At 39.1% G+C, this 11,269-nt stretch overlaps 1 protein-coding gene across 1 annotated transcript in view; it reads right to left on the bottom strand.

Annotated features, from left to right (window-relative positions):
• Nucleotides 1-2,029: 2,029 nt before the first annotated feature.
• The window catches only part of LOC118423456 (leukotriene-B4 omega-hydroxylase 3-like), a 10,485-nt gene continuing 1,245 nt past the window's right edge, over nucleotides 2,030-11,269 (bottom strand). The window contains exons 2-13 of the mRNA XM_035831622.1: nucleotides 10,600-10,820; nucleotides 9,903-10,053; nucleotides 9,279-9,320; nucleotides 8,779-8,906; nucleotides 8,005-8,126; nucleotides 6,527-6,643; nucleotides 5,978-6,119; nucleotides 5,139-5,329; nucleotides 4,635-4,768; nucleotides 4,218-4,282; nucleotides 3,326-3,408; nucleotides 2,030-2,846 (exon numbers count right to left, since the gene is read on the bottom strand). Coding sequence (XP_035687515.1) covers nucleotides 2,675-2,846; nucleotides 3,326-3,408; nucleotides 4,218-4,282; nucleotides 4,635-4,768; nucleotides 5,139-5,329; nucleotides 5,978-6,119; nucleotides 6,527-6,643; nucleotides 8,005-8,126; nucleotides 8,779-8,906; nucleotides 9,279-9,320; nucleotides 9,903-10,053; nucleotides 10,600-10,818 — 1,566 coding nt within the window. The 5' untranslated portion in view covers nucleotides 10,819-10,820 and the 3' untranslated portion in view covers nucleotides 2,030-2,674. The remainder of the gene's footprint in view (nucleotides 2,847-3,325; nucleotides 3,409-4,217; nucleotides 4,283-4,634; nucleotides 4,769-5,138; nucleotides 5,330-5,977; nucleotides 6,120-6,526; nucleotides 6,644-8,004; nucleotides 8,127-8,778; nucleotides 8,907-9,278; nucleotides 9,321-9,902; nucleotides 10,054-10,599; nucleotides 10,821-11,269) is intronic.

The following is an 11,269-nucleotide window of genomic DNA, read 5'->3' as shown; positions in this document are numbered from 1 at the left end:
TCTAATCTGTACCATAGTCGGGAGAGATTCGGGAGCCAAATTCGGCTATATGTGTAAGCTAGGCATTAAACAATGGGGACCGGCTGCATTATTGGTACAAATAATGATATTTTCCATATACTGCTATCATGTCCAACTCAGATATATCCGCCTAAGTAGTTCAATTTATTTAGACCAGATCATTCATACATAACTGAGCTGTTATTGATATTTTGTTGTTCTGTATAAATTTGTAGCCTCATAGTACTATTGTCTACACAATTAGTAGTTGTTATTGGTTGACACACATTGTAGACCTTCATTGTACCTTGTGCGAATGTTGAGCAATAAAGTTTATTCATATCTTGCCTACTACGCCAAACTCAGAACTGCCCACAAAATACGATACATTTAGTAACGCGGCTATATCATTATGCTAAATTCTGAAGAACCATGCAAAACCGAAAGAAACAACGTTATAACGTTAACAGTGTAGCAACAGTGAACATGTGATATCTGTATGCCAAGCTGAACAACGAAAAAACTCTATGAGCGATATCAATTTCATTTTAACACTTAAAGAATTCCTACCTTTAGATTCTATGCATGGCGTAGGATAACTTAGGATCAATGAGTTCAATATATGAGGGATACCTGACTGGCAAAAGAAGCTACAAGAACAATACTTCTACTTCCACTAACCCAAGTTACACTTGCGATAACAAAATTCCTTTAATTACCTCCATGAAATGTCATGGAGGTTATATTTTACCCTGCGTTTGTGTGTGTGTGTGTCTGTCTGTCAACAAGATAACTCAAGAACGGCTGGATGGATTAGTTTCATATTTGGTGTGTTGGTGAAGTGTGACAAAAGCTAGAAGTGATTAGATTTTGGGCCCCCTAGCGACTTTCCTTGGTACTGCAGCGCCACTTCCGGTTTTGCTATCTCGTGTTCTGAACAAGATATGCTCCCAATTTTTGGGTCTTAGATAGCTCTTGTGCTCAGGAATAAGTGACATAAGTTTGGGCCCCCTAGCGTCTGGTTTTGGAATAGCAGGGGCATTTCTGTCAGAAACTTCTGAAGTGGATAACTCAAGAAGGAAACAATGGATTTTCATGATTTTTGGTATGTAGGTACCTTAGACAATGTTATACAAGATAAAATACAAATTATGCAAAATTAGATTACATTTGCATAATTAATGAGCTTATTCTATCATAGCAGTTTTTCAATGTATCTCTTGTACCGGACATGATATGGTTTTGATATTTGGGTGGTAGATAGCTTGCAACGTCATGGCAAAGTGGGGCAAGTTTCAGCCCCCTAACATGTAATTGTGGAACTGCAGGGGTGTTTTTGTCAAGACACTCCAAAGAGGATAACTATAGAAAGGAATGATGGATTGCCATCATTTTTGGCATGCAGGTAGCTTAGGCAAAGATGTTTATAATGATATACATTTTATGCAAATGAGGACTTAATTTGCATAATTAATGAGGAAATTGTACAATTACACCAGGCCATCCGCTTGTATAACGAATCATCTTAATGTTACTTAGTGTGTATGGCATTCCTGTCCTTACTTTCGGTGTTCTCTGTACATACGTACAACTTTGTTTTAGGTGTTTCTGCGTTATGTATTGTAATTGTTTATCAATGTTTGTACATATATTTCTGTATTCACAAGTTGTAAAATCAGTGATATTCAGTTTGTTTTTATACTGACTGCGATGCTGATTGTTTTTCTGAATAAACGAATGTCAATGTCAATTCCATGGTTTTCAATAGCTGAACTTACGTAAATGTAACACATGTAATTTATGATAGGTGAGAGATAAGCAGATACCAAATATGCAAGTGAGGAACTGATATATACAGAAATAGCAAATCCACATAATGACTAATATTGGGAATTTTTTATAATTGTGACATGTGTACATTAGTCAATAATGAACATCGCCATACATAAATTATGTAAATGGTAGTCATTTGCATGAAATTTACAAAAGCTCTAAATTTGCATGGAGGTATGAGGTCGCCGAACTCTAGTTCTTGGGTGTAACTGTAAGTTTGATCCAGACCTCTTTATTTATCACCGTAATTCATTGGGTGTAAGCAAACATCAGATCGCTTTAGTTACTGGATGCACGACCAACATTTCTTATTGTAAGTTTGATCGGGATCCTGTTGACTGCAAGTTACATTGTAGATCCAGATTCATAATACGTTGGCTGAACGCTAGCTAGATTTAGATCCCTTATTGGGTGAAAGCAAGGTTCATGTCCACATAGTTATTGGTTGTAAGCTGGATCCATATTCCCCAGTTACTGGGAATATGATTTGACCCAGATCCCTTCAGTTATTAAGTGTAAGTTTGACCCAGATCCTGTCAGTTATTGGGAGTAAGTTTGACCCAGATCCCTTCAGTTATTGGGAGTAAGTTTGACCCAGTTCCTTCAGTTATTAGGTGTAAGTTTGATCCAGATACCTTCAGTTATTAGGTGTTATTTTGACCCAGATCCTGTCAGTTATTGGGTGTAAGTTTGATCCAGATCCCTTCAGTTATTGGGTGTAAGTTTGACCCAGATCCCATCAGTTATTGGGTGTAATTTTGACCCAGATCCTGTCAGTTATTGGGTGTAAGTTTGACCCAGATCCCTTCAGTTATTAGGTGTAAGTTTGATCCAGATCCCTTCAGTTATTGGGTGTAAGTTTGATCCAGATCCCATCCTTTGCCCGTAGGATGAGCTGCTGCAGGAAGAACGGCGAAGGTTTGGTCTCGTCCAGCTCCAGGCGGAAACGCTGGAGGATCAGCGCCACCGCCACTTTCATCTCGTTCATGGCGAAATTCTGGCCAATGCAGTTCCTAAGGTGAAAACAGAGAACAGAGAACAAACTCAATAGCTCGTTTACCATTACTGATGAATTTATAAAAGTTAGATAGCCATATAATGAGATAATCGATACAAAACTCATACTACTGGATAAGTTTTGTCAAAATTTATTTAAAAAATTCCAGTTACTTAAGCTTGAGTAACCTTTGTATTGGGTATATTTATATTGGAAGAAGTACCAAAAAAATCTAAAAACAACATTGATTCTTCTTTAACCCTGTCTTATTGTTATTATCAAAAAGAGAAAAGAAAATATTAGATGCAGCGATTAAAGGTAGTACTGTGATGTTTCCTATAGAAACGCATGCAAGACAGTACGCTTTCTTATTTCTCTCTTACAATTGTTCTTAGTTTCCCCTGGAGATATCCTTCATTTTCGTCGAAAATGTGACCTTTATATCAAATTTTTCAATTACACAAGGATACTAAAATTTTAAAATTAATGCGTTACCTCGGTCCAGCAGAGAAGGGGACAAAAGCATGGTGATGTCTGTCTTTGGACCTTTCCGGAGAAAAGCGCAGGGGATCATAGACCTGAAAAGTGTACAAATTATAGTTACACCTAGCTGCAGTGTGTAGTAGAACCAGTAGATATGGCCAGATGAGAAATGATGACTGGTAAAAAACATGGATTTTTCGTATTATAATGGCTTTGTTAATCGGCGATTTATCAAGTGAACCTGATAAGCATAAAATCATTCCCAGATGTAAAATTAATGATATAAGACATCAAAACGTAAAAGTCAAGGAAAGGTGTTTTCAGGGTAGAATAATGTCAATATTCAAACCATTACAATTACACCATTACTTTGTCAATGGAGCATCTGTGAAAAAGATTTCTTTTTAAATTTTCGGAAATCGAGGGCTCAAAATCATCACATAGTTATGTGCAAATCTTTTCTTGTAAAGAGATTTATTATGACTGGCAAAATCATCCTTTCATTAAGCCATGATGAAATAGGGTAAAAGGGCACAACCCGCCATACGTGCAAATACGTGCTGTCTACTTGCTACGGATCCGTAAGTGGTAAGCACCGCCTCTGTATGAACTCATAGGGAATCTGACTGATTTTGTAGCACGCAGAAACGCCGTAGAACTTTATGTACAGGCAAAACTTTGTGTGCCATCGGGCTGCGGATCGCCCGACCCCCCACCCCCCGGACAAGGCAGCCTGTAAAAAAAACGTACGGACAAATTGCACGTACTTACGTCAATATAAACAACCCTCAAAGTAAGCGACATATAATTTTTTAATGAAATGAAGTTTCTAACAGTCAATTTTATATACTAGTAGCTGCCTAATGTTTTGTCTCTGCGTGATGCTGACTCAGCAGCAGCTTACCTCAGGGTCTTGCCAGATCAGGTGGTTGTGATGTGTGACTATGATCCTTCCAGTTACAAGTGATCCTACATTGGAAAATATAATAAAAGAAGAAATGGAAAATATAAAGAAGACATTAAAAGTAAAATATAAATTCACTGACAAATACACTAACTTAAGACAACGTATCCTGTTAATCTAAGAAATTACAGGCAGTAACAGAAAGATGCACATAACTGATAAAAAATTAAACATTCATGCAAAACCAAATTTGTATCAACTACTGCGGTAGAATCATGACTTCGATGAGAGTTTGAAAAGCATTTAGAACTATACGTCACAATCATATCTTGGGCATAGTACACTCCGGTAGATAGTAACACCAAGAAACATTATCATGTCAAGCTAAGGGCTAATTTCTTGAAGCCTTTTGTTTACCTTCGGGCAAGGTTTTCCCGTCCGGGAAAGTCAGCGTTTTGGTGAGACTTCGGGAAATGTTTGGAACTGGGGGCCTGATCCTCAGGCTTTCCTTAATGCACATGGTGATGAAGGGCAGTTTACTCAAGTCTTCCCTAGAGTAGAATAAACACTGTATCTTAGACATGATTCAGGTTATAAAGAATGTTGGAAATCAACTGTCTAGGTGAGAACTTGTGGGAATATTGGCTATCGTTCATTAATGTACGCAGTGGCGACGGTAATATTTGGTTGAGGTTGGAAATTACGTTTCAAGTTTGCAATGTGTTTCTGGATACTTGTGTGACAACGTATAGCTTATAGTCTTATAGATTACTTAGTTTTGTTTATAAAGTTGTGGTCTTTTAGAAAATAACTCTCTCCTCTGCAGTATGCCTTTAAGCTGACATTCCATTTTCCTGTGAGCTCATTGACATATCATCACTTATCACGTTCCCTTCTTATCAAGGATACATGTATTCTCACCACGTCATCTCCGTGCGTCCCTGCAGCAGCCCTTCCGCCTCCCTCCTGCACCTGTCCTGGTACTCCGGGTGTTTGGCCAGGTGGTACAGGGCCCAGGAGATCCCGCTGGCCGTGGTGTCATGACCCTCGAACAGGAACGTGTCCACCTCGTCTCGGATCTCCGCGTCCGTCAGGCCTGTGCCATCCTCATCCTGTGCACACATTTTAAATCTAGGTAAAAAGGTATAGGTAGTTCCATAGCCTCTTAAGGTCCTTGGGGCAGTGGTGGTGGTCTATTCGCGATTTTTAACCGGGAATATGCCGGGAAAGGAATATATGCCGGGAAAGGAATATACACCGGAAAGCTTGTACGGGCTAGACGAAATCGGGAACCCGAGGCCGATGAAGGAGGCTAGGAGAGCAGCAATCAGACCGAAACGACTTGACACGTCCAACCTCTGCAAGACAGGGAACAACGGACGCAAAACCAGATAGTGAGTGACTGAGAGATTATGCTCATGTAATTCTGCCAGGTCATATATATCAGAAACTCTGCCAAAATGTATCTTGATACAATGCAACATGGACCAGTTTATTGCATTCCTCCATATCTAAACCGTGCATGCCCGCCCTCTTAAATACACTGTTTATTGGCAGATATACAATATACAATGTATATCATCTGTCATGGTATCCGATTTAGATTAACAATTAAAATTACAAATGCGACACCACTATTTTCCTAGATGCCATCCGATAATCTCGGATTGGGACGACCTAAGGTTTCACTTAGGTAAAATACTAAACTTTCTAAATTACATTGATGTTACATCACAGGAGAATCAATGTGAACTCTCAACCTTGGCTTGCAGGAGAATGTCCAGAAAGTCCAGGTACTTCCTGCGTTGTTCTTCTCTAGCATCGCCATCTTGAAGCGCCTTCTTCCGCTGCCGGATGAGGTGTTCGGAGATTCCATGCACGATGTCACACTGTTCGCGGAACCTGGCGGGAAAGGAACACCAAGGGAAGCAAGTGGCGTGGTCTTCTTGTTGGAGTTGTTGACTTTAAACCTAAATGTTTGGGGATCGAATCTCTACCAGGCCCCTGTGTTGTGCCCTTAGGAAAATCACTAAGCCCCTATATATATATATTTCCTCACTTGGCTAAGGTGAAAATAGTACCTAGCTTTGCCTTTGGTTGGTTTGGCACATCATCTTACAACATACATGAAAATGATAAAGCCCTGCTTCAGAAAGCCACACATTGTTAAGAAACTTTACGCACACTTATGAAAGAAAAATGGAGTTGTTTCCCCACTAAACTATGATGAATTTTCAGTAAAATAGACCATATTCTTCAGTCTAAATTATATTCGACATAAATTTCTCAGACTCTGTTTTGTAGGTTACCTGCGGCCACTGGGACTCAGGTTGTAGATGAAGTCAAAGTGGTAAGGGAAGAACTGGATCCGTTCCAAAACGAGGCGGGACAGCTCATAAACAGCCCTGATGTAAGGAGTTGACTGTCTGTAGATGACGATTGGAAATATTCAAGTTTTATTGCAAAATTCTTGCCCGTGGGCTAATTGCAGGTAACACAGATTCAAACAGTGTAAAATACAATAATACAAGTGTCTACTCTAGTCTAAAACTAGTGAAAGCTAACTCTAGATCCTGGGTTATTGGGTTCGACTCCTTTTTCGAAGATAGTGGAAGACGAAAGATCCCACTTTTTCTATTATGTGTGGGTTTAGTGATGTTAAAAGGTGAACTGCTTTCTTTTTGTCAGTGAATGTGAGAAAGTTTGGATGGAATTTGATGGCTTCTTTGAACAGCTCTTTTCTTTCTTGATTATAGAAAGAGCAGTTTGACATAAAATGTGTCTCGTCTTCCACCACATTTGACGTGCATTGTCTGCACGTTCTTTCACACACGGATAGCCTCTTGTACCGCCCTCTCTCAATTTCGAGAGGGTGGGCACTAATTCTAATTCAATATTAAGCCAGGGCCAATGAAAGGCACTGAGTTTGCAGAAAAGTCATGCCTTGGGCGCACTCCTCAATTGCACACCACACACCAAAGGTTTTGCCCATTCTGTCCAAAGCAAATTGAAGATGAATTTCACTATGTCATGATGTGCAGTAGGTACAATGCTTCACGTAATGAGTTATTCACATTCCTCGAATCAAGTACAACAGATTTTAAGAGACTCAACTCAGCTACAGACAGATGTGATTATATATTCAGATGTAACAACTTCCACAATGCTAAAATGGGTAAATATATAAAAGACTGCTTTGTCATAAGAAAAAATGCCGAAACTCATAATTAGTCCCACTCGATTGTAATACAAATTACAATATCAATTATTTGATCAGCTCTTATTGTTCTAGAAATTAGGATGCCAATTTAATTCTACATTCATAATCTGCATATGTACTATGTTTGATACTTGTTTTAGTAATTAGGATGATAAGTTTGTTTCTTCTTTTTTTGCCATACATTGTACCGTGTACGATCGTTGTGCAATTAAGTTCTTCATCAATTCCCTAATTCATTTTTCATCACTTTAGGATGCGCTTAGTCTACAAGGCTGGTCTTCCAGTGTTCAATTTGACAACGATGCATATTGAAGTTGAATATCACAAAAACGAACATTCAAGTCACACATAATATATTGACATAACAGGTACTAAATAAGAGTCAGGATTTGAGTGTTATATCGATGTGTTGCCTCTAACAAATAAACTCCTGGAAGTGAATGCCGATAAGCAATTTGAAGATGATTCTACTATCAACTCCAAAACTCGAAGTGCTATAACTGCAACAGTGGTTTACTGGCTATAATTGGTCCCTGAAAATACACAAAAACGACGTTATTTACTGACCCGTCAGTTTGACAGTCGCTGCGGTAACCAAGGCTGCACTTCAGCATGCTGTCCAACGTCAGCAGGCTCACGTGATCAAACAGTTCCACGGAGGAGCCTGCAGCAACTCTGCTCCACTTGTCCTGAGTGGCACAAAAGATTGGATCAGAAAAGCTTGAATTGACCTTTGAATACTATCAATAATGTTACAGTAACACTGCAGCTGCAGAAAGTCCAGACTACTACAGCGGCAGAACACAGTGGATTACTATGATCGTGTATCTAAAGTTCAACTTGTGCACAGATGTGCCAGTTTTTCTTGACTTTTAAGGATGCAAGTATGAGAAGTTCACCATTATTATTGATGTATATATTAACCCTAATCCAACCATATGAGTTCCGTGTGTGCCCCAAGGGTATATTCATATCTGCCGTCATCTGAGAAAAAATCCCTTCAATCAGTTTCGGATGCAAGTATTACAACCTCTAACCGATACTTGACCATTGCTGAGTTATATCTAAAAGTTTGTGTCTGGTTCAGTATTTACTACTCAGTATCTACTATTCTAAAAAAAATCTATTCAATAACCTGGTATCTTTTATCTTTGCAGCAAGTTATAATTGTGTAGAACAGAAAGCACTGAAACTTTTTTAAGAATAAAACTTAGTATTCTAAATAACATTTTGTGTTCCAGGTTCTAGTAACATTAGGAATACAGTGATGTAATAAGTTTTAGTAAAAAAGATATCACCACTTGAATGAAAGTTATGACATTCTTCAAGCAATGCACATACAATCAAGACGTTTGTGGACTCTGAGAACAGTGTGACGTAGGGCTTGAGGATCTCGAAGTGGAAGGCGGGAGTCAGCAGTCGGCGGTTCCTGTGCCACTTACTGCCTTTGCTGGTGAGCAGGCCATCCCCTATAGAAATACACAATCTTGTACAACATATTTTCCATGTACAACGTCACAAAAATGCATGGCAAAAGCACAAATCATGATGTATTCATTTCAAGTTCTTCAATCGTCGCCTGCACAAATTACAATTTTAAGTCAATTCTCTGTTTTCAATCTTCTATGGCAATGCACCAATACAGAAAACACTACTGTAACAAAAGTCTCCAGTCATGTTGCATTTCCTGCACTTTTTAACTTAAGCTTTATAAAACTTTCAAAAGGTTTATAAAATATAGACAAAGACGATAAAGGTATAACTGTCATAGGTATATAGTAAATATGGTAGCCCATCAACTTTACCATCTACCGATGGAAGCATGTAGCCACTGAACTCACCAAGCCATGGTCCAAGGAACCTGTACGTCATGCTTTTTGGCTCTGAAAAAAAATGGAAAATCAGGGTAACGTTTCAGTATACCTACAAGCAAATCAGACCACCTGGCTTTACGCAGAAGAGTTGAAAGTCTTGAAAGATGCAAAAGACTTGAAAGGATGAATCTGATTTTACAGTGTGTGAAAATTCACCCAAAAGAACTTCAAGATACAGGTAAATTGTAGTCCATAGTTCTGGTGCTAGACAACAACAGCACGTAGGTATCTTAACGCAGCATATTATGAAGTCATTTCGAAAACTTGATTTGAGCTAATCATAATAAAACTGCTTAATATGTAACAGATAACAATGAAGAAAGGATTTATCATCAAACTTATATGAAGAATAGCATAACCACCATCAGCATTAATCTGCCGGATTGTATTTATTTGCCACTTGGAAAAACAATGTAAAGGAGCGCTAGGGACGTTAACGTTGTTTTGGAGCTACACACTCTATTCAGTTTATAGTCTGTTGTTCCAGACAGATAAGTATTAGACGTGCTTGTACATATATTTTTCAGGCTGGCAGACATGCACACAAGCGACCTGGGAGATTAATATCGATCAAGAGTATGACAAAAATACCTGCTGTTCCAAGTATAGTCCTGATAGTATCTGGGTGGTTACAATTGTTGAAAACAGTAAACGGACCAATCCAGAATGGCAAGTAGTGAGCACTGTATGCCTTCATCCATTCCAACCTGGTCTGAAACCCTTGCTCGTTCATAGGCGCCACCTAGACCAAAATCACAGTATTGTTTAGGGGTGTGGAATACCATTCTGCATACTAGAGGTAAAATAAGGGAGTTCACACTTGTGTAGACTACAAAGGCCACGTTGATTTGATTATATGGATGACATCCTATGGGAACCCAAAACTGATCAGATGTGATGGCGCAAATAAAAAATAAAAAATTCGCTCAAAAAAATTGTCTGGTCTGGAAGGTTCAGGACAAATGACCAATTACATAGTATTTGCTCCTTTTGTATCTGCTTTTTATGATTCAAAGCATGGTTGAAAACTTCTTTTTTTTTAAATATTTTTGGAAACGGCCAAAATTGTCATCAATATAATCAAATCAACATGGCCATACATGTGTCAAATGTTTGTCTCGTGGGGTGATTACAATTATACCTGATTTCTTCCAAACTTCACATGCCCCTTATATGTGTGTTGAATGCGAGGGGATGAGAAAGTTCGTTCTTAGAGCGAGTTTGAATTTTGGCTCACATACTGTTATCATGTGTGTTTATATCATAATAATATACCTTTACTACATACCTTCACATGGCCAAATAGCCAATGTTTGGGTGGCGCTGTGAACTGCTTCACACTGTTCCTCATCTTAATCTGCCAGGAAACGAACCGCAGGATTCTGATCGACAGGTGAACAACAAGAACAGCAAGGCAGGTGAACCCCACCAGGTGCACCCAGGTGGCAGCAGGTGGCAGGTAGGTAGACAGGTGTTGGAGCACCTGGGATGTTTGTGGACCATCCATACCTGCAGCGAAGAAATCCAATAAACTGACTGATGATGTGGAACCTATATCCGTGATGTATAAAGATATGGTATTTGGCTGATCATTAAGTCGATGGAAGGTAGTGTCACATTGCATTTTTTTTAAATTTAAACACCACGTTGACCCAGAAATCTCTGAATACTTGTTTTTGTGAAACAACGAATTTAGGTTACCCCACGGATTAAGGTGAACTATCGTTAACAGTAAAAGCAAGACAAGTAAGAAGGCCGGTGCTGGGACAGCTGAAGAGTTTTGTTCCAACCTTACCAGTCCTGCAGTGACAAAATCCTAGCCTCTACCAGGCTCCGTGGTTTGGTGGTCTAATTATAGCCTCTACCAGGCTCTGTGGTGTAATGGTGGTCTAATTGTAGAAATTGGTCAAATAGAGTCAATAGTACGCTAGGGGAGTCAGCCGGCCGAGTCGGACCAT

Source organism: Branchiostoma floridae, chromosome 9 (assembly GCF_000003815.2).
Source record: "Branchiostoma floridae strain S238N-H82 chromosome 9, Bfl_VNyyK, whole genome shotgun sequence".
In the NCBI taxonomy this organism is placed as follows: domain Eukaryota; kingdom Metazoa; phylum Chordata; class Leptocardii; order Amphioxiformes; family Branchiostomatidae; genus Branchiostoma; species Branchiostoma floridae.
Note: the sequence above shows the minus strand (reverse complement) of the source record. Positions and strands in the feature narration are given on the sequence as shown.